Source organism: Gnatocerus cornutus, chromosome 10, assembly GCF_029298725.1.
Source record: "Gnatocerus cornutus isolate USDA-ARS CGAHR chromosome 10, icGnaCorn1.1, whole genome shotgun sequence".
Lineage (NCBI taxonomy): Eukaryota > Metazoa > Arthropoda > Insecta > Coleoptera > Tenebrionidae > Gnatocerus > Gnatocerus cornutus.
This window is the reverse complement of record NC_142242.1, coordinates 2426076-2451442: the sequence shown is the minus strand read 5'-3', so window position 1 is coordinate 2451442 and position 25367 is coordinate 2426076. Positions and strand designations below refer to the sequence as shown.

At 38.7% G+C, this 25367-nt stretch overlaps 2 protein-coding genes across 8 annotated transcripts; both read right to left on the bottom strand.

Moving 5' to 3' along the window:
• Positions 1-1219: 1219 nt before the first annotated feature.
• Positions 1220-12224, bottom strand: Nipped-B (Nipped-B cohesin loading factor). 4 transcript variants are annotated; one of them, XM_088047122.1, is made up of 20 exons: positions 11667-12224; positions 11484-11591; positions 11140-11308; positions 10971-11086; positions 10634-10924; positions 8248-8862; positions 8011-8198; positions 7513-7959; positions 7114-7347; positions 6188-7063; positions 5615-6139; positions 4921-5568; positions 4603-4867; positions 4366-4556; positions 4004-4315; positions 3808-3954; positions 3535-3761; positions 3312-3486; positions 3098-3262; positions 1220-3049 (listed from the first exon to the last, which is right to left on the bottom strand). In XM_088047122.1, exons 2-20 carry the CDS (start codon positions 11545-11547, stop codon positions 2852-2854), a joined length of 5853 nt encoding a protein of 1950 aa, XP_087903248.1. In that variant the 5' UTR covers positions 11548-11591; positions 11667-12224; the 3' UTR covers positions 1220-2851. The 4 variants fall into 4 exon arrangements, with proteins under 4 accessions (XP_087903248.1, XP_087903247.1, XP_087903250.1 ...); XM_088047121.1 differs by having other exon boundaries at positions 11886-12224; XM_088047124.1 differs by having other exon boundaries at positions 10634-10921; positions 11886-12224.
• A 4814-nt stretch (positions 12225-17038) lies between these two features.
• On the bottom strand, positions 17039-23397 carry LOC148167116 (ELAV-like protein 4). 4 transcript variants are annotated; one of them, XM_088048106.1, is made up of 7 exons: positions 23212-23397; positions 21784-22219; positions 20396-20532; positions 20039-20192; positions 19394-19432; positions 18242-18473; positions 17043-18180 (listed from the first exon to the last, which is right to left on the bottom strand). In XM_088048106.1, exons 2-7 carry the CDS (start codon positions 21986-21988, stop codon positions 17856-17858), a joined length of 1092 nt encoding a protein of 363 aa, XP_087904232.1. In that variant the 5' UTR covers positions 21989-22219; positions 23212-23397; the 3' UTR covers positions 17043-17855. The 4 variants fall into 4 exon arrangements, with proteins under 4 accessions (XP_087904234.1, XP_087904232.1, XP_087904236.1 ...); XM_088048107.1 differs by having other exon boundaries at positions 17048-18180; positions 20396-20499; XM_088048108.1 differs by lacking the exon at positions 19394-19432 and having other exon boundaries at positions 17039-18180.
• Between the last annotated feature and the right edge of the window lie 1970 nt (positions 23398-25367).

The following is a 25367-nucleotide window of genomic DNA, read 5'->3' as shown; positions in this document are numbered from 1 at the left end:
AAATTCATAGGGCTACATTGCGGATTTTTCAAAATAGTGGGAGGTCGTGTTTGAGGGGTTGAGATTGCCACCCTCTGACGCGTGGTGGGCGTATATGCGATATGGGAGATTACTAAGTGATTTATTTGTAATTTTTCCATGTCAAATTCAAAAGGCTACATTGCGGATTTTTCGAAATAGTCGGAGGTCGTGTTTGAGGGGTTGAGATTGCCACCCTCTGACGGGTGGTGGGCGTATATGCGATATGGGAGATTACTAAGTGATTTATTTGTAATTTTTCCATGCCAAATTTAAAAGGCTGCATTGCGGATTTTTCAAAATAATCGGAGGTGGTGTTTGAGGGGTTAAGATTGCCACCCTCTGACGGGTGGTGGGCGTATAAGCGATATGGGGGATTACTAAGTGATTTATTTGTAATTTTTCCATGTCAAATTCAAAAGGCTACATTGCGGATTTTTCAAAATAGTGGGAGGTGGTGTTTGAGGGGTTGAGATTGCCACCCTCTGACGGGTGGTGGAAGTATAAGCGATATGGGGGATTACTAAGTGATTTATTTGTAATTTTTCCATGCCAAATTCAAAAGGCAACATTGCGGATTTTTCAAAATAATCGGAGGTGGTGTTTGAGGGGTTGAGATTGCCACCCTCTGACGGGTGGTGGGCATATATGCGATATGGGGGATTACTAAGTGATTTATTTGTAATTTTTTCATGCCAAATTCAAAAGGCTACATTGCGGATTTTTCAAAATAATCGGAGGTGGTGTTTCAGGGGTTGAGATTGCCACCCTCTGACGGGTGGTGGGCGTATATGCGATATGGGGGATTACTAAGTGATTTATTTGTAATTTTTCGATGTCGTATTTATGAAGCTACATTACTATTGAAGGTTGAAATGAATAATAATTTTCTAGTTAAGTTAAGGGTTGAGTTTTACCACTTTGTTCTCATGTAGAAGGAGAATTTTGATTGAAGATGGGGCAGAAGGTCATTACGGTGTCATTTGGTCAAAAATTGTGTGAAAAAAAGGCGACGATCGGTGGAAATTCGCATGTGAAAAGTGCGACCGGCATGCATGCGTCATTTGAGGCGAAGCACTGCGGCGTTTAATTTATGAAAACGAATCCGATAAAATGACGCTAACTTCAGCGACATCCGGTGATTCACAGGCGAGATCGGAGAATCACGAATGTGAGCTACTCTAAAATGAAATAAAAAAAAGTTACAAATATAAATTTATTTAGTTACAAATTGGGAAGGTCTATAATATAGAAAACCCTGAATAATTCGTGTTTGGTATTTGGTCAAATGTTTATTTACAAAATAAAAAGTTTGGCCAAAAACAAACAGTCATTATATAGGACATACACAATCACTAACAATTCACAACTAAGGTTAATCATAAATTACTTACTATAAATAACCTGCTAAAAATTTAGTCTTTATTGATCCCTTAGCAAAAATATACAAAAGAAAGAAGTGTGTTGTTTTTCAATCGGTTAAAATAACGTTAATTAAAAGACATATATACATCACTTTCAGAAATATGTACATTACTGTATAAATTAATGTTAAAACATCAAGTTAAAATTAAAATGAAAAACAACACGTTTAAAATAATTTACTAGAATTTTGTGTCACTAGAAATACGTCAGTCTGAGTAGCAGTAATTGTTTTATTGCAGCAGAATTTAAGAACATACGACCTCAATCGTACCTTCAATACAAAGCACTAATTACAAATTAAATTATTTAAAGCGTCCAATTCATCTAACAAATAATACTGTAGGAAAATGGTAAAATGACCTAAATTTAAAACAGGCTACTTATGTAACAACGAAAATAGAAAAAAAAAAATAATTGGGAAAAAACAGAATCAAAGTAAAAACGAAAACAAATGAAATTAATGCATAGACCAGTCTGAAAATTTTCACTTTTAGGTTTATAATTTAAAAGTAATGGTACTTTGTATAAAAATAACACTTTAAAATGATAATTATTCACAACTTGAAAGCGGCAGCTTTCCTCTCGCTCCTAAAATTAAATAAATAATGAGTGGCGGTTCTCAATGCTATCGCGTTAATGAAATGAAAACGACCGACTAATTTACAAGTCTAAAGTACAAAAGCTGCTAGTTCTATCATTTTTATCCTACATGAATGACAGACAAGGAGTGAGTCTATCTACTTGCCTGTGCAACGTGGAATATCCAGAAAATGAGCTTTCCTCGATTTAAACATACTGCGTTGATATAATGAAACAATAGAAATATTAACTAAGTAATTTGTACCACCATTGCACACAGAAGTATTCGCGTACCTCTAGCCACTCACAAGTGATTAACAGCGTCCAAAATAATAAATATAACTATGAACGAAACAATTTTGATTTCTTGCTTGACTAAATTCGGCAGAAGCATTGTCTGACTAGTGGGGTTAGACAATGATGTTGGCAAATTTAGAAGTGACAAAAAACAACACGAATGTTGTTTTTGGTACACCTTGCAGTGTGGAAGCTCACTTAACGGATCTTCTTGAATCCCCTGAATTCTGTCGATAATAATGTATAAACAAACTATACAAAATTTTACAAAGATCTTCACATTCAATATACAGCTCTATCATATTTATAATAACAGATGTGACGAACTCTGCAAACCATCTTTAAGAACAAAAACACCACATCTGATTAAGAGAATCTAAATGTCCGACACACTAAGTCAATCGAGTGCATACTACTAATAAAAAACTTTCTTTATAATTGAAATGCTAATGTTTATAAAAACTTCAATATTTACTCAATTTCATACGCTGCAGATTACACCACTGTACACTGCACTGTTTATGTAACATAGCTAGGCCAAAAAATCCGGGTCACTGTAGTCATTTTCACTTTCATCACCTGAAGAACTAACGAACTTTCGTCGTTTCTTTTTATGTCTATGTTTTTTGAGTTTTTCCGATGTTCTTTGAGAACGTGGCGTACGCTTTGTATCACTATCCAATCTGCGACTTGAAATTACCAGTTTGGGCACTTTTGGCGGAGAAGTATCCTACAAAAAAAAAACTTAGCGACAACTAACTCAATCGATTCTCCTCACCTTATAATTTTCCAAAGCCACTTGATCAGCCTCTGTTAGAATAGACGTCGCGGCGCCAGACTGGTGTCCTCCCGCCGCATTCCCAGATGCCAGTGCCGTCAAAACCTTCGCGTTCTCTTCGTCGTCCGGATCATCCGGATCCAACTTCAACATCAGTTGCTTGAACTACAAGAAAAATCGTAAGATAAAAACTAATTTAGGGGTTTATCCTCACGTCTAGATACTGCCGGATGAGATCTCTTCTTCCTTCTTCGTCCAGATACTCGGAAGGATTGCCTTCTTTCAGTTTTTGCAGAGTACCTTTCGGATTAAACAACGTGTTAATGCGGCGAGAAGCGTTTTTCTCATACACCTTGGCGGCTTCTGATGGAGAATATTGTTGAATTTTGCTAAGAGAAGACAGTCAGATAAAGTGTTATGTTTAAGGGCGCACAAACCTGTCACTAAGGCCATAGATATCTTTCAAATGTTGTTTCAACATAAGCAAAAGCAAACAGCCTTGAGCTGTCGTTAGATACGCCTGTAATTGTCTTGTATCTTCAGGTACTCTGGCAACTAACGCATCTTCGTCATCGTCATCTTCATCCAGAGCTGAGACGACATTGGTAACATTATCCGTTCCAGATTCCAGAGCAACTCGTTGGGCTTCGGACATTATCAAGCCCTAGAAAATTGAGTGAAATCAAGATCAAAATTAGTGCGGTAGTTACCTCTCTGAAAGATTGAAGTAGATTCGTTCCAGATACTGAGATCATAACGTCAATGTGATGAACAATAAAAAGTGGCTCATCTTGAACCATATAGGGGAAATAAGCCAAATTGTCAGCCAAGTACAGCATATACGCCAAACTAGTACGCTGGAAAAGAAAATGACAACCTGGACGTTCCACGTGTCAAACAACTTACCACTTGTTCATCAAACTGCTTTAAAATATTTAAGATTAAGGCACGTCTTTGTTGTCTAGAATTGCGAAGTATAGAATACAAATATCCATTCAATGAGGCAGGATATTCGCCAGGTTCCCGAACACGCGAGCCTCTTACAATCACATCGCCCTGAAGGATCTTTTGCAATTGGTAAGATAACATAATCCCCAAAGAAGACTTGGTGTGGATGAAACCAGGATATTTCTTTTCGATTTCTAACAGCTGTTTATCGGCGCTATGAGACACCAATTTCTCACAATCAGTGCTCATACAAATCAAATAAGGAACAATCTGGAAGAAATGAGTTAAAAAAGAACAATAAAACAAAAATATGAACATGCCTGGACCGGATGAACTAAGCCTTGCTGTAATACTAATTGGATAACTCTTAAAGCTGCTTGTCTCACTGTTAAGTCACTATGTAGATACGATTGCAGAATTTCCTTTAGATACAGCTGGATGACAGTACTCGCCATGCCAGAACTGACGTCACCCATCTCTTTCAAGTTCTCTTCTTTGGATCGCTTCGACCCTTCATACAAAATCAGATGTGATAACATTAAAAATCGCTAACTTACATTCCAAGTCTTGTTGAATCATTCTATTTTCTTCCTCAACCAAATAATGCTCGATGTTGATAAGAACTTCAGCCTTCATTTGAAGAGGAGAATCTTCCGACGTCAATAACTTGTGGTAATAAGTCTTGAGCTCTTTTTCCAACATAAATTCGTAATGTCTTATGCAAATACAACCAATAGCTTTCAAAGTGTAGGCCTGAGTGTCAAAATCAACTCTTTGAAGGAAATACATCATGCATTGATACACTTGATCTTTGATATCCGGCTGGAACAAAAAACTAACTCCTGCAACCGCAAAGAAGTAAAAATAAGACTTACCGGAAGATCACCAATGACGTCAGGATCTTTAAAATCAAAGTGTCGCAATAGCAAACCGATGGTAAACAGCGCCCGTCTTAGATATCTTCGGTTTCTTGTAAACGCTTTCGGGTCGTCCGTTTCCAGCCATCCTTTGAACGTGATCAAAAAGCCATTGAAGCGTTTGAAGCAATCTCTGATCAGCTTATAATTGCGAGTCACTTTGTTGACGATGGCACCCAAACACGACAAACAGCTACTAACAATCGGTCTTTCTTGTTGCAAAACCAATTTCATGGCGTCTTCTTCCAATTGAGCCAAAAACGACTCGCTTGGATGATCCATTAGTGGCACTACGAGCTCCAACATCTTTGCCACACAGCTAATGATCTGTATGTCACCTTTTGACTGGCATTTCAAACCCAAGTACGGTTGCAAAGTGCTCGCGTGTTTTATAAGCAACTGAGGTCTAATTTTAGCGAACAAATTCAACGTTGTGAGACAAGCAACCAAGCGCTGAGATGATCCAGTACCATCGTTGGTTTCTTCAAGGCGTAAAACGTTCTCAATGAGACAGTCCACGATTTGTCTACATGCTAGAAGTAGTGCTTTAGGAGGCTCAGTTTGGATCTTGGTCGAGTCTTCTTTATCTTCCTTTGGCTTGAACAACTACACAACCTGTTAAGTTGATTCTTACAAAGAAAACTATACTTACACTAAGAAGAAGCTGTTCAAACCACTCCAATCCGATGTCTTTCGACGATGCCACCACGTCTGTAATATTCATGACTTTCCGCAACAACGAAGTATCTTTGGTAGGTGTAAACCACATGTTCTGAAAGACTTCCATTACCAGTTTTCGGATACCTTCTTCATCGTTGACCCTCCGGATCATTTTAACACAAATCTCCGGAATTTTGGAAAACTCTGGACATTCTATACAGATATCTTTCAAGATTTTGATGACTCTCTTCCGGACACTAACGCCAGTATCAAGTATTCGGTTCGACAGCATCTCGTAATATTTATCAATCAATTCAGGACGGCTCAAGACAAATTTCCCGACTAAATCAACCGCGGCTTCTCTCACAGATGTCGAATGATCGAGAAAGGAATGATTGACACCCATTTGCATGTCGTGGCGGCCCAAAACCGACGGATCAGCCTCCACAATCATGGTCAAACATTTCATTGCTTTCGTTCTTATCGCTATTGAAGTTTCTTTCAACACAATAAGGATCTAAAAACCGGAATTAGCCATGCAAAATGCGAGTTTTTTTTCACTTACCGCTTTGAGATACCCGTCGAAACTTTGCGAGAAGTACCGTTTTGATGCGAGGTACTGCGCGATTAACTCAGCACTGTTGTAGTCAATATAGGTTTGAAAGATCTGCACTCGGTTCCCGGAAGAAATAGTTTCCTGAAACGGCCTTATCCGTTGTATGAGAAACTTTTTCTTGTCTTCTATAGCTTTGATCTTGTCTGCGTGGTCTTGTTCTTGGTTCTTTTCCGGTTCGGAATCTGAGAGGTCATCACTATCTCTCTCGTGACGCTTTGATCTATGGTCGTACTTCTTGTCTTTAGCACCTGAAATTAAGTGCGCCTTCTCGTTTATCGCGTCTTTATACCACTGAGCGATGTAGAAATGTCGAGCGTGTTTGTAAGCTTCATCATTCTGAGCATTTACGGCTAGGAAATCCAGTAGTACCCGCTGTAAAAACTGCGTCCGTTCTTCTTCCGTGTTAATCGACAGTTGATTTTTCTTAGATTGGTCATCGCTGTCTTTCATTTCCTCCGATTTTATGTCTTTAATCATTTGGTCTATCGTATTGAGTTTACACCTCGAGAGGACACTATCACGTCGGAGTCTCGCCGCTACAACTCCTAAATAGTCCAAACTGGCAACTCGTAAAGACATATCAGTGCCTTTATTTGAAAACGTGTGGACTAACATCCGTCCTAAAAGACTCAGAAGAACTTCAGTCGCCGGCCATTCCGGTTTATTAACGGTGGATAGTAAATCTTGCACGAAATTTTCAAATAACGGCCGGTAATCGATATCCTCAGATTTACTACCACATTTGTTTAAGAAAACTCCAAGAAACGTGGTCGCTGTGTTCAATGCTTTGTCGTATTTATTGATGATTAAGACGTCTTTATCAACCTAAAAAATTTCGTTGCATAACAGGTTTAGTTGGGATTGTTTGAACTTACGTTTTTCACATTTTCGCTTTGTGTGCCGTCTTGAAAATTCTTATTTCCTACATTATCTGGTAATGCTACAACACATTGAATTAGTTGAAGAACCAAAGCTGTTAACATTTGGATGTGCTCCTCGCTATTTAGCCTATAGGTTCGTAAGCTACGTTTCGTACTAGGAAGACGAGCGATAGAAGCCAAGATATCGTCTAACAATAACCTTCGATGTGTTTCATAACGTGTGAAAATCTAAAAGAAATCGCACAATTACAGCAAGAAAAGTCGAGTTAGGGGGTTCTATGCAAACACAGGCGATTCTTAATTACTCATAGGATCGGATTTCAAAACAATGGTTTTAATTTCGCGATTAAAAAACCATCTGTGGTGTGTTAGTCAGTGCGTAAGCAGACTTACCGTTGTGACAAGTTTGAGACAGGCCAACTGGAGTTCGCTGACATTTTCGGCGAAGAAAGGGGAAACCCCCATTGACGACGCGTGCAGAACGGATGTGTCCGTAAGCACTTGTATGTTTAATAATTCAGCTAACAAATTAACTAACTCGGAGATTTTCGTGTACAACACTATAATACTCTTCTCAGAAACCGGCGTAGATTTCTTCTTCCTCCCGTCTTTCTTCTTGTTATCTAATCTATATGTAGAATCGAAAGACGGAAAAATCGTGTTCCGCAAGTGATATTTGATGAACAGCACCACTCTATCAATAACTTCTTCTAAATAGACTCGTTTAGGCATATTTGAAGATGTCATGATGTAGAGACAGATTAGACACGCGTCTGTAGCACCCATAACTCGTTCCATTGTCGTTTCCAACCATAACTGACGAATGCTTTCGTTGTCCTCCTAGAAATGAAACGTTTAGTCTTCGAATAAAACGGTAAGACTGAACTTTACATCAGTTATAGGTGACACTCGATCTCCGCCTCGTATATTAAGTTCCAAAACATTCAGTAGCCTAACTAGTTTGTCTGTTGGTATCATTTCCATAGCGCCTAATATCTTTAATTTTGCGGCTTCAGTACATAGCTCTTGCATTACAATTCTGCTCAAAAGATATTCCTCTTGAATAATACCGTCCTCGGCTGTAAAATAAACAATGAAATATAATATCAACAACTAAGAATCTCTTACCAATATCGTTGACATCAATCTCTTCGGCAGATTTGAGGACATGTTCTATCGACTTGTTAAACCTCAAATAGGTGTTGGTTTCCATGAGTTCCTCTTGTGATAATTTTTCCAAAACTGGAACGAATTTCTTTTCAACTCTCCTCAGTTTAGGTTTCACCACCACAGGCTCTTCTTTCTTCTCTTCCTTCTGCGTCGCTTTTCTTTTTCTATTGCTTCCAACTAAGGCTGAGAACGTATCGGGAACAAACTCATCATCACTTTCGTTGTTCTTCTTTTTATCTTTCCGTTTCTTGGGTTTTTCCGACTCGGCATCTTCATTTGACTCGGAATCTGAATCCGCTTTTTCACTTTTCGTAAGAACTATCCCCAATTCTTTGGCGAGTTTGGGTCTAGTCTCCACAAATTTTGATAAGCTCTTTTGCATCAGTAACTGATCTTCTACCGATAATCGATCTAATTTAACAATTGGTTGTTTTATTTTAGTCTGAGAATTTTCAGGTTCGAAATTTTCCAATTTAAGCTCCAGTTTATCATCATCTACATCAAAATGTGGTGACTTTTCTGGATCTGGCGGTTTAGATGCCAAAAGCTCGCTAGAGTGACTCGGCGAAGGCCCTGCAAGAAAGATTAAAAAAATAAAAAATATTCCGAGCGATTTTTTTTGCGCAATATTTGAAAAACGCGCAACTTTGAATGATTCAAATGTGAATTCAAACTGTAACGTGCTCATCTCGACCAGTAACAATGGCGGTTCCCAGCACAGTGAAGAAAATCTACGCATTCGTGAAAAACTCCGGAAAATTGAAAAAATTCAAGTTTGTGAATGGTGAAAGTGGGTGCTTGTGTTACTGTGGAGTGATGAAAGTGACAGTAAAGTGATCACTACTTCTTCTAGGAACAGGGGGGCCGTTACCAAGAGCGGGTAAGTTTGTAACCCTTATCTCTGGTTGAATTGACTTAAAATCAACATAACATCATAGCTGCCTTCATAATCATTATAAAAAACAAAAACCAAACGGAAGTAGATAAGGAGGCCCTTGGTTAAGATTTGGAAAATCTCGGGGATTCCCAAACTCTTGGCCCAAAGGGCATTTCAATGAGAAATGAATGCGACTGAGATATCGATAAAGGGCGTTCGATACAAGTAAAAGGTACAATTTAAGTTGATTTGTCGTGAAACGTTCCCCATTTTCAACGTCCAGCGTCCTGATAAACTTGAATTGTATTGTACTTAATCACACATCGAACTTGGAATTCTTAATTAATCAGTAAACTAATCATACACGAAATCGCAGCTTGTTGCAGGTTGCAGTCATTTCTGATAAAACCATTGCGTAAAGACTTCCTTGGTGTATACAAAACATAACCTATTTTTTCAGTCGTGACTGTTTTGCCGGTAAGCGCAGTTGAATATTATCATTCCACATGTTTCTCGGAAATGTTTTGTTTTTCTCACGTGTTCATTCAATCGTTCTTTTATTAGTTTTAGATGGAATTTACGCCGGTCAGGATACTTTGAAAATGGTGGTTTTAACCAAATTTCGTAGAATTGACAATGCGGTGTTTCTGCGCAACGCGAAAATCATTTTAAGATTCAAATTTATATACTTACGTGGAGAAAATCAATTAAACTTCGAAATTTTCACAAAGGGCTGTCGAAATTTTCACAATGGCTGTCGAATTTTTTGAGACACCATCAACATACCATAAAAAATAACAATAATCCCCTAGATGATAATTTCGACCAATCACAGCGGGGCGATCAAAGACTATCCTATTAACTCGCGTTTTTTTTTTATAAAAAATCATTTTGATCACGAGTGATTGTAATTAATTAGCAATTAAAATACTCAAATTTTTTTCGGTCGGAATTTTTAATGCAGTTATTCTGAAATTTTTACTTGAATGAAATAATTTTAATTCCCTAGATGTAAAATAGTGCCCAAATGACGTGTGCCAACTTAAAAAAAAATATGTAGTGTGAAGTATTCAGAGTAGTTATTGTGCGGTGACCGAAAGTGCCATTTAATGAACGTTTAGTTAGTAATTCTCCTGAAAAACAACAATTAGAGTAACAAGCAACCCCACCACCAAGTAAGCAACCAGTTTTGAGACATTTGTTTTCATAATTAGATAAGTCACGTCCCTGGAAAAATGCATTTTCTAAATAAGCAGTTTAAAATCCAATCTTGTCTTTTTTATCGCATGAAATCCAAAATGCAGGAAAAATAAATTCGTTTGTCACGTTTGGAAGTACCGACACGTACTGTAAACACAGAATATCGAGGTCGTTCTGAGATAAACATTCCTAAGTGCAGCAAATGTCAAAAAAAATTTATTTAACTTAAAATCAAAACTATTAACAAAACAGTTTCTTTTTCTATACCTTTTGGCGGCTTTCTCATTTGCCTAAGTTGCTCAGCCATTCCCGTTTCTTTGGAGTGGACTTCGTCGGGCTCACTGAGCACCGCATTATTAGATATGTGGGCATTATTGCAGTTGACGACAACAGAAGGGGCTGACTTTTGTTCGGTAATAACGAAAGGCCTAGGTTGTCTTTGGGGTGCCGGCGAAGCTGGACTTCCCTGAGGTGACTGATGGCAAATCGGTTCTTTCACCAGCGTCGTCGGCTGACCTGTGTGATTCCATTGTTGCGAAGACGACGGCGTTACAGCTTCTTAAGACAAAGAATGAAACACGGAAAAAGTTATTGAAAGACTTACTTGCAGAACCGCTGAACATGTTAGGATTCCGGTCTAACATAGCCCGTAAAAGCTCAGGCATGCTTTCTTGCTGGTCAACTTTCGTCTCAGTGCCGGCATAGTTGTCTTTAACTTCTCTGTGGGGTGAAAACGTGTTACTAAGGGTTGCTTGAGAGAAATGGGGGCTTACATGTGTTCCGCTGAAGTTTGTACGAGCGAATGTACCAACTGTGGAACTAGAACTTCATCCCTGACCCCAAGCAAATTTTGTGCTTCTTCCGCTACTCGTGGGTGAAATAGCAGAGATTTGTTGCTCAGAGTTTGAGGGGAAGGGGTGGGCAATGGCATTTCGGGCAGCACTAAATAAATAAGATCAATATGTAAAAATAACTAAATGAACTACTTTGTGTTTGTTGTTATATTGATTGTAAAAGACTGGATGATAAACATGTGCTGACAATGTTGTTTACACGGTGCAAAATGAAAGGACACTTTGTTGGTTTGGTGTTGGGTTTTAAAATTTACGGTACTTACGGTCTGTGAGACTTGCCACCCCAGCCAGAGTGGTGATGGGAACACTCGGAATTTCCCGATCCATCACGGATTAGTGATACTTTCAGCCAAATACCATTTTAAAGAATTCTGCAATTAGGTTATTACTATATTAATGTGTATTGGCAAAGCTATGTTTCTTGTCTATAAAACGCTTAACCTAACCTAACACTTTTGTAGGAGTCGCAACAAATAACAAGTAATTTAATCCAAACTTTGAAGAACTCAATCCACTGTTTACATGATCACTTTAAACAAAATAGACGTTCTTTTTTGCAGGAAAAGCACTGCAAGTGACATAACTGTCAACACCATTTTAGATGACATTTGACATAGAGAAATAAATGAAAAAATAATCAACAAATATCATTTTTGACCACTCACTGACGGGTTTAACTCTTTTTGCACTGATTTATACACTTTTTCTTCTTATAAATGTGATTACTTGACGGGTGCATTATCGAAGTATATGGATTTGTTTGTGAATGCTTGACGAACGATTCCATCCGAATGCAAGTCTACGGATTATGCACAGCTACAAGGGAGTTCGGCACATCGCTACTGGCTACATCTTTACCCAATATTATCACTTGCACACAATTTTAACACTCATTTTTATATTAAATATAATGCCATCGAATGGCGACGTTCTAAACAGACAGTTGATTGGGGAGGCAAACTCCAGTTAACCAGTTCTTCTCTTTCTCGTTCGGTATAATTCAAGTATTTCCCTTCAGATGACACTACTTTGCCGCCATTGATCCCCTCATTCAAAAAAGCACCATTATTTGCAAAATCTTACCATTTTCCATTAAAAAACTACCCGAAATTCATCAATATTGACACTTAATTAACCTCAATTTGCAACAATCCTGACGGGGTGTCAATGCTGCCACTCCCAACTGTATAAAAAATAACAACTAATTTTTTTGGGAAACTCTCTTAAAATTTTCTAGAAGTAAATTACGACAACACACAATATTAATCACGCGCTATTTAGGGACATTATTTTCACAAAAAGCAAGTATTTAAAGATTAAATAAAAAAAACACAACCTGAGTTCATGTAAAGTATGCAACCAACATTTCACGCGTGCTTATCGCGAAAACTAAAAATAGACTCGTCAATACATTTTTTGTTTCCCACAAGTAGTCATATCGCCTTGAAATAAATAAAATGGAGTTTTTTGCTCAAATGGTTATTAATGCCACTTTAAAATCTTTTTTATGCAAATAGTTGTGTCAATTGTGCTCATTAAAATTCATTCATTTTTCACTCTTATCATTGAAATCTACAAGAATTTGAAATATTTTAGGTCATCGAAAATCCACTGTCGCCGCCCCCGCATCAAAGAACAAAGCAGCATTATTTTCCGGAAGTTTGTTGCATAATCAATACAACGTGAATTAGAACGCAGCTTTTAGCGCACCTCGTGATTGTAACTATGGAAATAAATCTTGTTGAAAATGCATAATCAATTAAGTACCAATAAATGAATACATTATTGCACGTTTTCCAACTTAGAAATCCTCGGAAAATAATTAAAAGCGATTAACATAAAAATGTACTTCCGATTGAATATTGTGTTATTAAACAAGCTGAAGCACTTACCATTTTTCTGTTTTTTTTTCTTGTCATTGAACTTACCTTTTTAAGTTATCAATTAGTATAGTAAAAGATGATTTGCGTATAAAGTGATAGTAAAATATAGAACAATAGTAGTATAAATAAATAAATGAAAATTTATTTATTTATGATTAAGGACAGAGTGTATAAGTAGAGAGGTACTTAAAGGACTATAATGAACAATGAATAAATTGCATTACAAGGAGTAGTATGAAGAATACGCCGACAGTGTGAGAAGCAAAAAAATAAAATAGAATAGTCGTAAATGTATCAGATCTATTTTATACATTTGATATATTACAAAATCGAAATATGTATTAAGTATGTAGATAGTAACTTGAAGGGAATGATTAGAACCCAATGTAAATGTAGCTTTTATACTTTATTGTATTGAGTTTTGTCAACATGGAAAAGTACAAATATTGCATTACACCGACTTCTAGCCTGGAATACACAATAACATTGTGTGTAATATTAGAGTTGTCCTGACTGCAACGCAATGGCGATGCGATTACACTTGCATACTTAGTATTTGCCAGTGTCCAGTGCCAGTGTACTTATTTAGCCTACTGTCCGCACTATCCGATGACCTGGTTCCCAGCTTCCACAGCCTTTCTCGTAAAGAAACCCAATCGAACGTGAATCTGAACCGAATCGAAGCAAATCCGAAACAAGCTAATCGACATCAATCAATCAAATAACTAAACACTGCACGGAGACCGTTTACCTTCTGCTGAATACAATTCCCGAATCTCTACGGCGACTCAACTAATACTCAATATCTAATATCAATTACTGATACAATAAATAGGTATAGATTACAAATAACCATCAAATGACAATAATACACACAAATGCAGCATGTGACACTGGACAATAAGCAATAAAAGACAATGAACAGTTTAATATTAAGTATAATAATAATAATGAATTAATGTAAAAAAAAGTTGGAAACACAGAGATCTGACCTCGTTTGTAGTACGGCTAGGCTACGGTGAGGACCGCGTCTTCCGACTACTACGACTAGTATTTTCTAGTACGAGCTTTGAGTAAATTTCATTGAAAATGATTTATTGTTTTAGTATGTGATGTACGACTACTAGAACGGTTGCTCGGCTATATTGTAAATAATTTCGGTAATATTGGTGAATCAGTTCAGTTCCATCAGCAGGGCTTGATGGGTGCACCGTGTCGGGAGTCGGTCTGTTGATATGTCGTCATCGTCACTTGATCACTTGAACTTGTCACCTTCCATCCTTGCCGGGATCCGACAGCACAGCGCCTGTCCGACTCCTTACTCCTTTTAAGAAGACTCGCGGCACGAGGAGGGAAGACGGACGGTCGAGCCCCACCTGCGCACGCTGCGCGTCAGCGCGACCCTCCGCCGCAAGGTAGTGTAGAGCAAAAGATCTTACAAACCTCGCCTCTTATACTAAAGCTAAGTATATTGTAATAAGAACTTTCTTATAATAAGTTATTGCATGAATTACAGTTTATGAGGTACTGTACTTCCTAATAATATAACCTCTGTACATATAACTTTTGCACTCGATATTTATAATAATAATAACCACCATTTTATCAAAACAGATAGAATATAAGTATGAGTATATAATATATGTATATATCAATCAGTGGTTTTTAATAATGGAATGCATCTCGTCACAACAATATTTGAGCTATAGCCCTGCTCGGCGCCGGGCGGGACCGGGGCGAACCCGCATCCAGGGCGAGCGTCTCGGCGTCGGCGGCGCGGCGCATCACGCCGGGTCGCCCGCCCGCAACACAACAGCTACACACATAGAGAAAGTAACCAATAGGAATATGTACTATATTACACTTACGCTAGAGATCTACACAACACACAAAGAGATAACCCTTATGTAGAGATACGTAATAGTGATATACGTAATCCATAATAAGTAATTCATAATCAATCATGACCGTAATAGAATATCTCGTAATAATACAATAATAATCAGAATAATATCAATCAATATAGTACAATGATTAAAAAAGTTAAGCGGTATATTTAGCAAATGGCTAGCCAAATAGAAGCTAAGAATGGTAAACAAGCATTGCTGATAGACATATAATATCATTTGAAATAGATCGTTGTTCTGTAAATGGAATTAGTCTACACGAGTTTCGATTTAGGCCAGAGTAACCAATAACATCACCTACGTCGCTAGTTTGTGCTCGGAACACTAACTGTTATACTTGACTTTGACTGTATACAAAGATTGTACGTCGACCCGTACGCGTTTGCAATGGAGTTCGCGGCGATGTTCAACACGGTCCCTATATCTCTCATCTTGAATCATTTTTTTCATCTTCTAAAAACAGACCGTGCCTGTATGGACCTCGAGAGCCCCCCGCAAATAGGCCCGGGCCCGCTGTCGCGTTCGCGGCTATCACAAACGGGGGGCGTAATACACTGGATAGTCGTTCTTCTTTTGCCCGGAATACCAGTTTCTCTATCTCTACTCCAAAATTCCGATCCAAACTTCGGATTACAGAACAGAATACATTCCCAAAAACACGTTGCCGAAAGTTGTGCGTTTTCTCTCACTTCGATATGTTGCAAAGTTTCCATTATTCGTACACAGACTCTGTCGTGAACCGTAAAGAGATTATGGTCCCATGAAAGCGAAATTATGAATAAATATGTCGATTGTATGAAGATTTTAATTCAAGTCTCGAGTCTTAGAAGCTATCGTTCAGTCTGAGAGTTTGTCCCGATTTGGAATGGATGCGGGGTTTGTCTGAGGCGCGACAGAGGTGTACGATTTCTAGTATTATATTACTAAATATTTTGTGTTTTTGGGATGTCGTCGCATGTTGCGTTCAGCAGCGGTGTTGTTTCGGCGTATAGTTTCGGAACAGTGCATCGTTTGGACCGCCACAGAACGCCGTGAATATCATATATGTAATAAGATCGCGGTTAAAAATGAAAATCAAAATTGGGGTTTGGAATTGCCGATTAGTAACTTGTGATGTGTGATTAATCTGTTCCGAAATCCGAGCTTGGCGGTTGGATTATTATTTGTGGTAACGATTTGAGTAAGACCGCTGCACTCCCTCGCCTGGTTGCTAGTCGTTCTCGTCCAGTAAAGCCAATAAAGCTATCAAGACTCGCCTTATTATTGTACTTATTTGCCTAGTTCGATCAAACTTATAATTTCTATGTACATGTTCGTATTCTGCGCTGCCGGGCGGGCGTGTGCGTTTCGCTTATTTATCAAACCGACGATACATGCAATACGTAAAGGTATAATGAAGTGGCAATGGTCCTGATCAAAATGCCAAAACACAATCTGCCATTGTTAATAGCATGCTCTATAAAATATGTATCGATATACTCATTATTATCCGATCTCAAGGTACGTGTGTTTTACAAAAATAAAGTGATTCTTTAGTGGAAGTGGCTGGTTAGTCTGTAGGTGGTTAGAGGCGACGCGACCTCCACGACGACGACGCCGCAGCAGTCGCGTCGCTTGTGCAATGCGTAGTAGCATGTTGCATCGACGTCAGCGAACACCGTGAGACATCACAACAGAGGAAACGTATTGAAACCAAAAAATCAAAACAAAATCATAAAGTAACTTTAATTAATTTATATTGAAAATAAATGAAACGAACCAAGTCAATAAAATAATCAGAAACTAAAATTAACAAAGTCAAAATCAGCACGGAACGTCCGTCCCGTTTTCAAAAACGAAAAGAAAATAAATGAGAAATAAATGAAAGTTAATGGGAGAGTTGTGGTCTCGCTGAAGCATTGCCGTCGCTTATTTGATGGCATTTCAAAGCAAAACCACGCAATTTCTTCTATCAGAAAGCTGAGGGTGTTAGAAAATCCGGTAAACGTGAAATGAAACACAACACACAAATAAGAATAAACGGAGCACCGGTGCGGTGAGGGTGTGACTGTGTCTTCAGTCGTCCATGCCGCGTCTGCGTCCGCGTCTAGTCAGTCACGATTCTCAGCATAGCCCAAATATAGAAACAGGAAACTCTAAAACTCGATGGTATTACCAATAAATTTATACTTTTAACATGTAGCTTGGTGCCCATCACCTATCACATGCAGACATAACTAAGCAAATATATATAAATATATTTTATCTATTTTATAGTCAGCCCTCGCCGCAACGGCCGTCCGCGAACACAAATTACAAATACAACGGTACAACGCCACCAAACTAATGAGAATGCTCGCTAAGAGCGTGGCTGTTGTTTATGCGACTAGTCTCAATTTAAGAATACACAAAACACTACATATAAATACATAAATTAATTATACTAACCAATTACATGTTGAAAATAATTACGAAATTATATAATAAATACTCTATGTAAATATATATTGTTTAGCTATCATGAATCTTTGGGTGAGTTTCCCACGTGTCAATAATAATGGTGATGGCACAATTTTATAGAAAAAAAATCAGACCGTAGAAATCTTTGCTATAGGAAACGCGAATGCACTTCTGACTAGCTTCGTATCTTTTTTATAAGTACTAAGTTATTAAATAGGGAGGTGCGCTTTTTGCGGGCGCCCCCGTTCCCGCTGGACGTCGTCGCACGCCGTCGCATTAAATTACCTACATAGAGCCCGTATAATTTACACGAACAGTGAACAATAAATAATAAATAATGTTTAAATATTGGCGTGGCGTGCGCGACGTCCAGCGAGTGCGCTGGTGTTGTTGACTAAACGTCGCTCTATGTAGTTTTACTTTTATTCGTTTTAAAGCTGACCTGCAGGACACGGTTACCCAGCGTGTAACCGTTTAGCGACTGGATGGCTACTACGGCTTCGTCATAATTGGTCATCGTAACGAAGCCGAAACCTTTACATTTGTTAGTCTGCAGATCACGGATCACTTTGACGCTCTGGACGGCTCCGAACGGGCCAAACAACTGCCAGAGGACATTCTCTTCTGTCTCTGGAGCGAGGTTATACACGAAAATGCACCAACCGGAACCGTTCATAGCGTTTCCGGGTAGCATGGAGTTGGCCAGCAGGTCTCCGGCCAGCGGAGAATACCTACAAATCAAAGCACCACCATCAAACTCCGAACGAATTGCAACTTAGGGATAACACAAACCTGAATCGTCCCGTTGGGTGGTGGATGGGGCCGGCGAAACGGCGAGTGGCTTGGGGAGTTAGGTAGGCTGCCAATGGAGGAATGGCTTTGTTATTGTTGCTCGGGTTGTTGGCAAATTTAACGGTGATCGGTTCCGTCGAGCCCTTCGGAATGGTACCATTGAGTTCTTGGATCGCTCGTTCGGCTTCTAGGCGTTGGTCGAAGCGGATAAAACCTACTCCTTTTGACAGGCCTGTATCGGAAACATCGACATTTTCACTACATCACCGACAACTCACCACGATACAACGGTTCCGATCATTGCTGTTGTTGTCCTTATTCATTAATTCAACATCAGCGATCGGACCGTCAAAGCTAACGAGCAAGCCGTTTATCAGAGTTCGGCTCCAAACATCAACAAACGTCTGGAATATTAGAAGGTACATCATACTTGAAATCTCATACCGAACAAGTGCAATAAAGGTAATCATGCAATCAATGCTAAACATTTCGATTGAGAACCTTCAAGCACATTCGTAAACAGCCTCTCGTTTGTGTCTGATGGTTTAGAAAAAGAAAAACAACGACGATGACCACCATTGGGAAGTTTTTTTGATCGTCGCTATTTTTTCTGATTGTGTCGTGTCAGTATGTCAGTGTGTAAGTGTATGAATGTAGTGTCAATGTGTTGGGTATAGTGATTGCTCTGCTCTTTTAATACAAAATAAACGAAAAAACGTAAAAAAAAGCTAATCAAAATCAACATGCCACGATGCAAAATAAAGATACGAAATCATAAGAACTTAACAAACGAAAGCAAAATGATAATTGAATTTTTTCAAAATGAAAAAACCAAGAGTGATACCAAAATTTGGAATTAGACTTTGTCAATTGATATGGGGGGAGGGGTGCATCGTTCAGCTGGCTTCCTAGAACATTTGTGTACTTTGAGACACGAACGTTCAAGCAACTAAACATTTACTATGCAGTTTCGTTAGCGTTCTGGGCTTTATCGCTACTTTACATTTCGAGCTGTTGAAGTTTATTCGAATTTTGTACTTAGAGAGAGTATGATCGATCGCGCCCGAAACAGAACAACCAAAGAGTGGATTTGGTGGTTGTGGGTGGTGTTCAGTTGGGTGTTATGGTAGAGAGAGAGAGAGAGGTACGTACCAGGCAAATTCTCTCCGGCCCCCGTGACAAATTGACGTACTAGGGAAGAGAAGAGAAAAACGCAAAATATAGGTACAGTAAGACAAATAATTTGTGAATTGACGGCATCCGGGTGTAACACACCGCGGACTGCCGTTGGTTTAATTAAAATGTTACAAAAGCCAAATTTCAACAGTAACTCTGAATTAAATCATATTTTAATTAAATCAAAGCTACCACATCCAATAAAAATAATAAAAACTAAATATTTACTGATTATAATAATCAATAAACAAACTGCAAGTATGTTGATGTATTTTGTATGTATGTTACTGTGATTGTGGCATCAACTCCGCCTTCAAACATCCCTGGACCGTCCGGGTCACTCTCATACATTCTGCATTCGGAAATTTCAAATCGCCCACGTCTTGTTAGAGCCAGTGTCGGCGATTCGAAACTTACCCCCGGCCCACGAACCTTTGCGGCGAAGACTACAACCTTCGTAGCAAAATTGCTACAAGGCTGCGATCGCACACTCTGTCCACACGAAACGTGTTAACAGTCTGGCCAGAGGAACAAGTGTTGTTGTGTGTGTACGCACACGACGGAGTATACGATCGCAAGTTGTTGTTTACACAAAAAAATGACGTTACGACAGACTCTTACCGGTTATGTTGTCGCATAAAATGCGCGATGTAATTATACGACCATACGGACTAAACAGGGATTCCAAGTCCTGTTGGGTCATGTTCTTCGGGAGCCCCGAGACATACAGATTAGCACCTTTGATAGCCTCGGAACTTGGCCGTGCGTACGACACCTGGAAACAAATCATATCCTGATGAACATCGGGCTATTAACATTCGAGTTTGATTCAAAGGCACAAAAGAACCTTTGGCAACTACTACAACTATTCGGGACATCTCTAACTGTGGATTTATGAATTTGACCCTGTCGGGGGCTTACGTTGCACGAATACATCTCGCGTTTGGATCCCGACTCAAACAACAAAACTTTTCTCACCTTAATCGTCTTGTTCTGCAATCTTAATCCGTTCAACGTATTGATTGCTTTTTCTGCGTCTTCTGGTCTGTGGTAGTTTACGAAACCATAACCAAGTGATTGCCCTGTAAGCAATGGACTAGTGATAACCCCAGGCACTGCAGGAAATCAAATTTCGAAAAAAAAATACGTGTTAATAATAAACACAAAAACAAAATAAACACAAAATATAAAAAATAAAACAAGCACAACTAAAACTACAGCTCCATTATTTATACATCTTACTAGTGGAATCATAAACTACATAAACAGAGGCTAGATTACAAAATGATAATAAACGTGCCCTACTACAAACAGCTACACCGACGCTTTTTCCCACATTTTTTTATATCTCCGCAACGCGTGGATGTTAAAAATTCTATGGCGATCGATAATTTTACTGCGTCAACTACATATTACTAAATCGACAACAATTCTGATAATTGCCAGTAGATTAAATATTCACATTTTATTATTATTAAATCACATACATTTTTACAACCTGCCTCATTAGATAAGGTAAAGAATATAAAGAAATGACTACGAATTTTGACAAAAAAGCGTTACAGACGGGATGCAGATATAAATACACAGACAATCGCGTGGAGCTTTGAAAAAGGCATATGACACTTTCGTCCCCTTGAACACATATGGGAGGGTACAATACACGTGCCAATGACTCATTTTCACCGACAAAGGGGAAACGAAATGTAGATAGGTAATAAAAATGTGAGCACGCGGGAGAAATCGTCCGTTTTTTCATATTGTAAATTTTACTAAGAAGTCTCTAGCTTACTCCATCTCTCACATACCAGAGTATAAGCATGTTTAGTTCAAAACAAAGTTCCCAATTTAATCGTACACAGGAAGCGCGAGGCCACCAGTGGCGTGCTGACATAATTTAAAACACTAACAAAAGAGATTTTGTGCTATTGAAGAAACTTTAATCGTTGAAATTTCATGCTGCAAAGGTAGTCCAGATTGTAGAATGTCCACCCTTCGCCGTCATGTTCTAAATGTAGGCGTCCATTGTGCAATGACACAATTTAAAATGTTTGATAAGACGAAAATACTATTTGAAATCCAATCAAAACTATGTCACGCCAATTCTTTACACTTAAATTTCGGTGGTGGCGTTTTAAAATTGTGAAAATCGATTACAGTTTATAATATACTTGGCAATGCTACAAGTTTTATAACTTCTAAAAATATCTACACTACGTTTAACTACTAACGGGTTAAAATCGTGCTGAATTGGTAAAAGCCCGAATTTGTTAATTACATAAAACGAGGGCTAGAATGGAAGGCAATAATTTGTTAACCCCTTTTGCGAAAGAGCAGGTTATTAGCTTTATGTAAGAAAATCGTACCTGTTACTTTGTCGCGAATTAATTTGCAACTTTCGACTTCTCCGATGCTGGAAAACAGCGACCGAATCTCTTCCTGTGTCATGGTTTGGGGCAGGTAATTAACGATGAGATTGGTTTTGGATTCCTCTTGACCCCCACCGACTTGGCCCCCGCTTCCTCCATTTTGTTGTCCAACAACCCCAGAATCTAATCCGTTGGACATCATGTTTTCGTCGCTGAACTCGAAGTCGTAATCTAGAACTTCCTCAATGGTGGCGGCTGTTGGTCTTCTTGCGAAGAACTTATTTACATTAAAATCAACTTGTTTAATTCACTAATCGAGTATAAAAACAATACGAAAATTCTAACACGTTTGTTTTATTTTGCAACACTTTTTGAAGAACTCTTATTACAACTTTCTTCGTATAGAGGGTAGAAAAATTCCCTATTCTACAATCTGAAACAAGAAAGAGACTCCGATTAGTGATGGACGTTGTAGGGTTTGCTTCGGAGGAAATGGACCGGAAAGAAGGAAACAATTGTCGAGGTAAGCAAACACCGGAAGCCGTATTGGTGACATCATTAAATACAAACGACTAATTAGATTACTGCGATTATCCTAGAATTGCCGCTATTTTTGATGGCACTACCATTATTACTCAGCGCCTCCATAAACACAGTGGAATAAAATTATTCACCAGCTGATAACAGTTAACTGGTATTTTATCGGTGGTCCCACGTACCACGATTATTACACATTTAGAAAATATCCACAATCATACAACCAGCGTTGGTACAACAAAAAAACACGTGTTAAGTACCAATTAAATAAAACTACAATAACAATGACTTGTTTATGACCCAACAAAACTGACCTTGGGGGGTTGAGTCAAGAGACCGACACCCCTTCAATCATTTCTTTTTTTGTGCCGCAAAGATCGTGGTCTTAACTTCCTACTTCTCACCACATGAATTTGATTTTGAGATATTTATAGACGCTGCTCTATTTTCGGATAAAGAAGCATGTTCAAATCGTTGAAAATTTTCAAGAATTCATCTTCACGCAACTATTACTTGAACACTTTTCCGCAACAATGAAGTTTTTTGTTCTAGACGCATTGCACGGAACCGATCATCCAAGACCGGTTTATGAAAATCGAGCTAACATGCACTAAACTGTCGCGAAATATAAATGCACCGAAATGCATTCTCTTAAGAAGAAGACACATTTTCAGGAGGTGTAACCTTTGGAGGCCGCTGAAAGCGATTGGTTCAAGACACGTGCGTTTCACGTATTTCCAGATAAATTGTCCCGTATCTCCAAAAATATCATGCGGGGGTGCGAGGAAGCGGCGTTGACACGTTTGCAACAAATTCGTTGTGATAAGGGAAGGTAAAATTATTGATTATTTTGCATGACAACGTTGGTGACACGACAAGTTAACTCACCTAAAACTCAGGAAATCACTAGCGTGAGGTCACATCAATCTTGAATTTTTGGTCTTGCTTGCGTTCACTAATAAATAGAAACGAAACGAAACGAAAAAAAAATTAACGAAACGAAAATAAAAAAAACGAAAATAAAAATGAAACAGCTCCTACGCTTTCAGAACTCGTACTGCAATTAAAGCCGGCAAGAACAGTGGGGGCTTCCGAGTAGGTATCGCGAGTATGATGCACATGCGCAATTATCATTATCCAGGTTATTTTTAATTTTTAGCAAATTTTTACCAAAACCGAAATAGAATATTAGAATATACACTCCAATAACTCAAAAAACGCTGCACCTTTCGATGGCTCGGAAAAGCGGCGTGAAAATTTTCACCTCCACGCGTCGAGCTTTCCGCACCCTCATCAAACAACAGCATATGAGACAGTCAATATTAAACGGCAATTCCGACTTTTTTCGCTTGAATTGCTCCAACAATGTTCTTTCGTTAAATTCGCATCCCTTAACGCGACGCCGCCGAAACTGGTTTATTTTTTATAGGACGCATCTGAGCACGTGCGGCATATGGTAAATTAAAAGAGGGTAAGTTAACATAAAAAGAGACGCCTTGAAACTACCCTTAAAGTAACACACGTTGAATATATTTGATGTGATTCTGTCTCTGTCTAGGTTTAATAACAAGGGGGAAGGGTGCACCTAATCAGTGGGTACCGAACAGCTGATGGCATACAAAGAGACGGCCCTTTCGCCCCTAGTTCTGCGTCTAGCTTATTCCCAGACTAGAGGACATTCACCCCCACTTTGTATTTCTACCAAACTTTCAGATTTTATTTAGGGTCGCCCAATTCACGAAATGTTTTAATATTCCGATTATCAGCAGACGCGCGCCACAATTTTTGAATTATTTATAAATTTTCACCCTCTGCGTGAGGAATTTTCGGTACGTCCATATGCTAGATACCGCGAAAGCTGTACCAGGTGTGTATTTTTGTGTGACCTGACCTATTACCTAATGCTGGGGTGAGATTAGATATATCGTCCTGATTATACTGTGTCAAATTATGAATATTCAAATTTTGGTTCAACACGCACGTGGTCATACGCTTCGACGCATCAGGGTCACTAAGAAATTCTATCGTAATCTATTTTTTACTCGAGACATTCTGCTTTTCTCAATCACCGACCGCGAAAAATCAACAAAATTTAAATCGTCAGCAAAACCAGAGCGCTTTTGAAAGACCGGCATCAGTTTGAAATTTGATATCAAGTAATAAATTTCAAAACAATGAATAGGCGGTTTTTCTGTCTCTTTTCCAAAAAAAGAACGAATTCATGCGTTCATTCATTGACGTGGATCGGGGAGCATGAAATTCGAAAAATAGGTCAAAGTAGGTGAAGGTCAAATTTTTTGAAAAAATTGTATACACACCACTTGCATTAGCGGTTTTGAATTTGAAAATAATTACCGGTGGGTACTTTTCCAAATATATGTTTATCAGCAAAAAACTGAAGTAAAGCTTTGATGATTCAGTATATTCTCTCCTGAGGACGTGAAGGGCGCTTTATAGGTTTGAGTAATTGCAGGATAAGTGGCCGCGAGAATTTCGGTGGGCTTTTATTTACAAATTCCTGATTGGGCGCTTGTGATTTTCTGTCAGTTTTATTTCTGTATGTGCGTACGTAAGTTACGGTTTGTGTTATGAGAATCAATAAAACTATTTATAAATGTCATATTTTTGATGAAAATACGCCAAGTTCAACCTCGCGAGCTGGTACAAAAACTGACTAAGATTTGTGAAACGTCGTCGGGTGAAGTTTGGATAAGATGATTTACAGTATAAATAAAATGATAGTGCCGAAATATCCTCGAGATTGCAAATCGACATCGCGTGGGAGGCATGGAATACAGGAATAATGGTAATCGAGGCACGGGCTTTGGCCAGGCCGGCTGTAGTATTGATCGTCGACAACTCCCTTCCCACAGTCGCAACCCCCGCGACTCTCAGCTCAAGCTACCGGCATCGCGCTAATCATTACAACTCACGTAAAGTGTTTTGCGAATTTTAAGAATGAAAGGTTGAAGGAGCACTTGCTGAGTGATGTCTTGGGACAGGTGCTAAAATTGAAAAAAAAAACTCACCCTTTGATGTTGGTG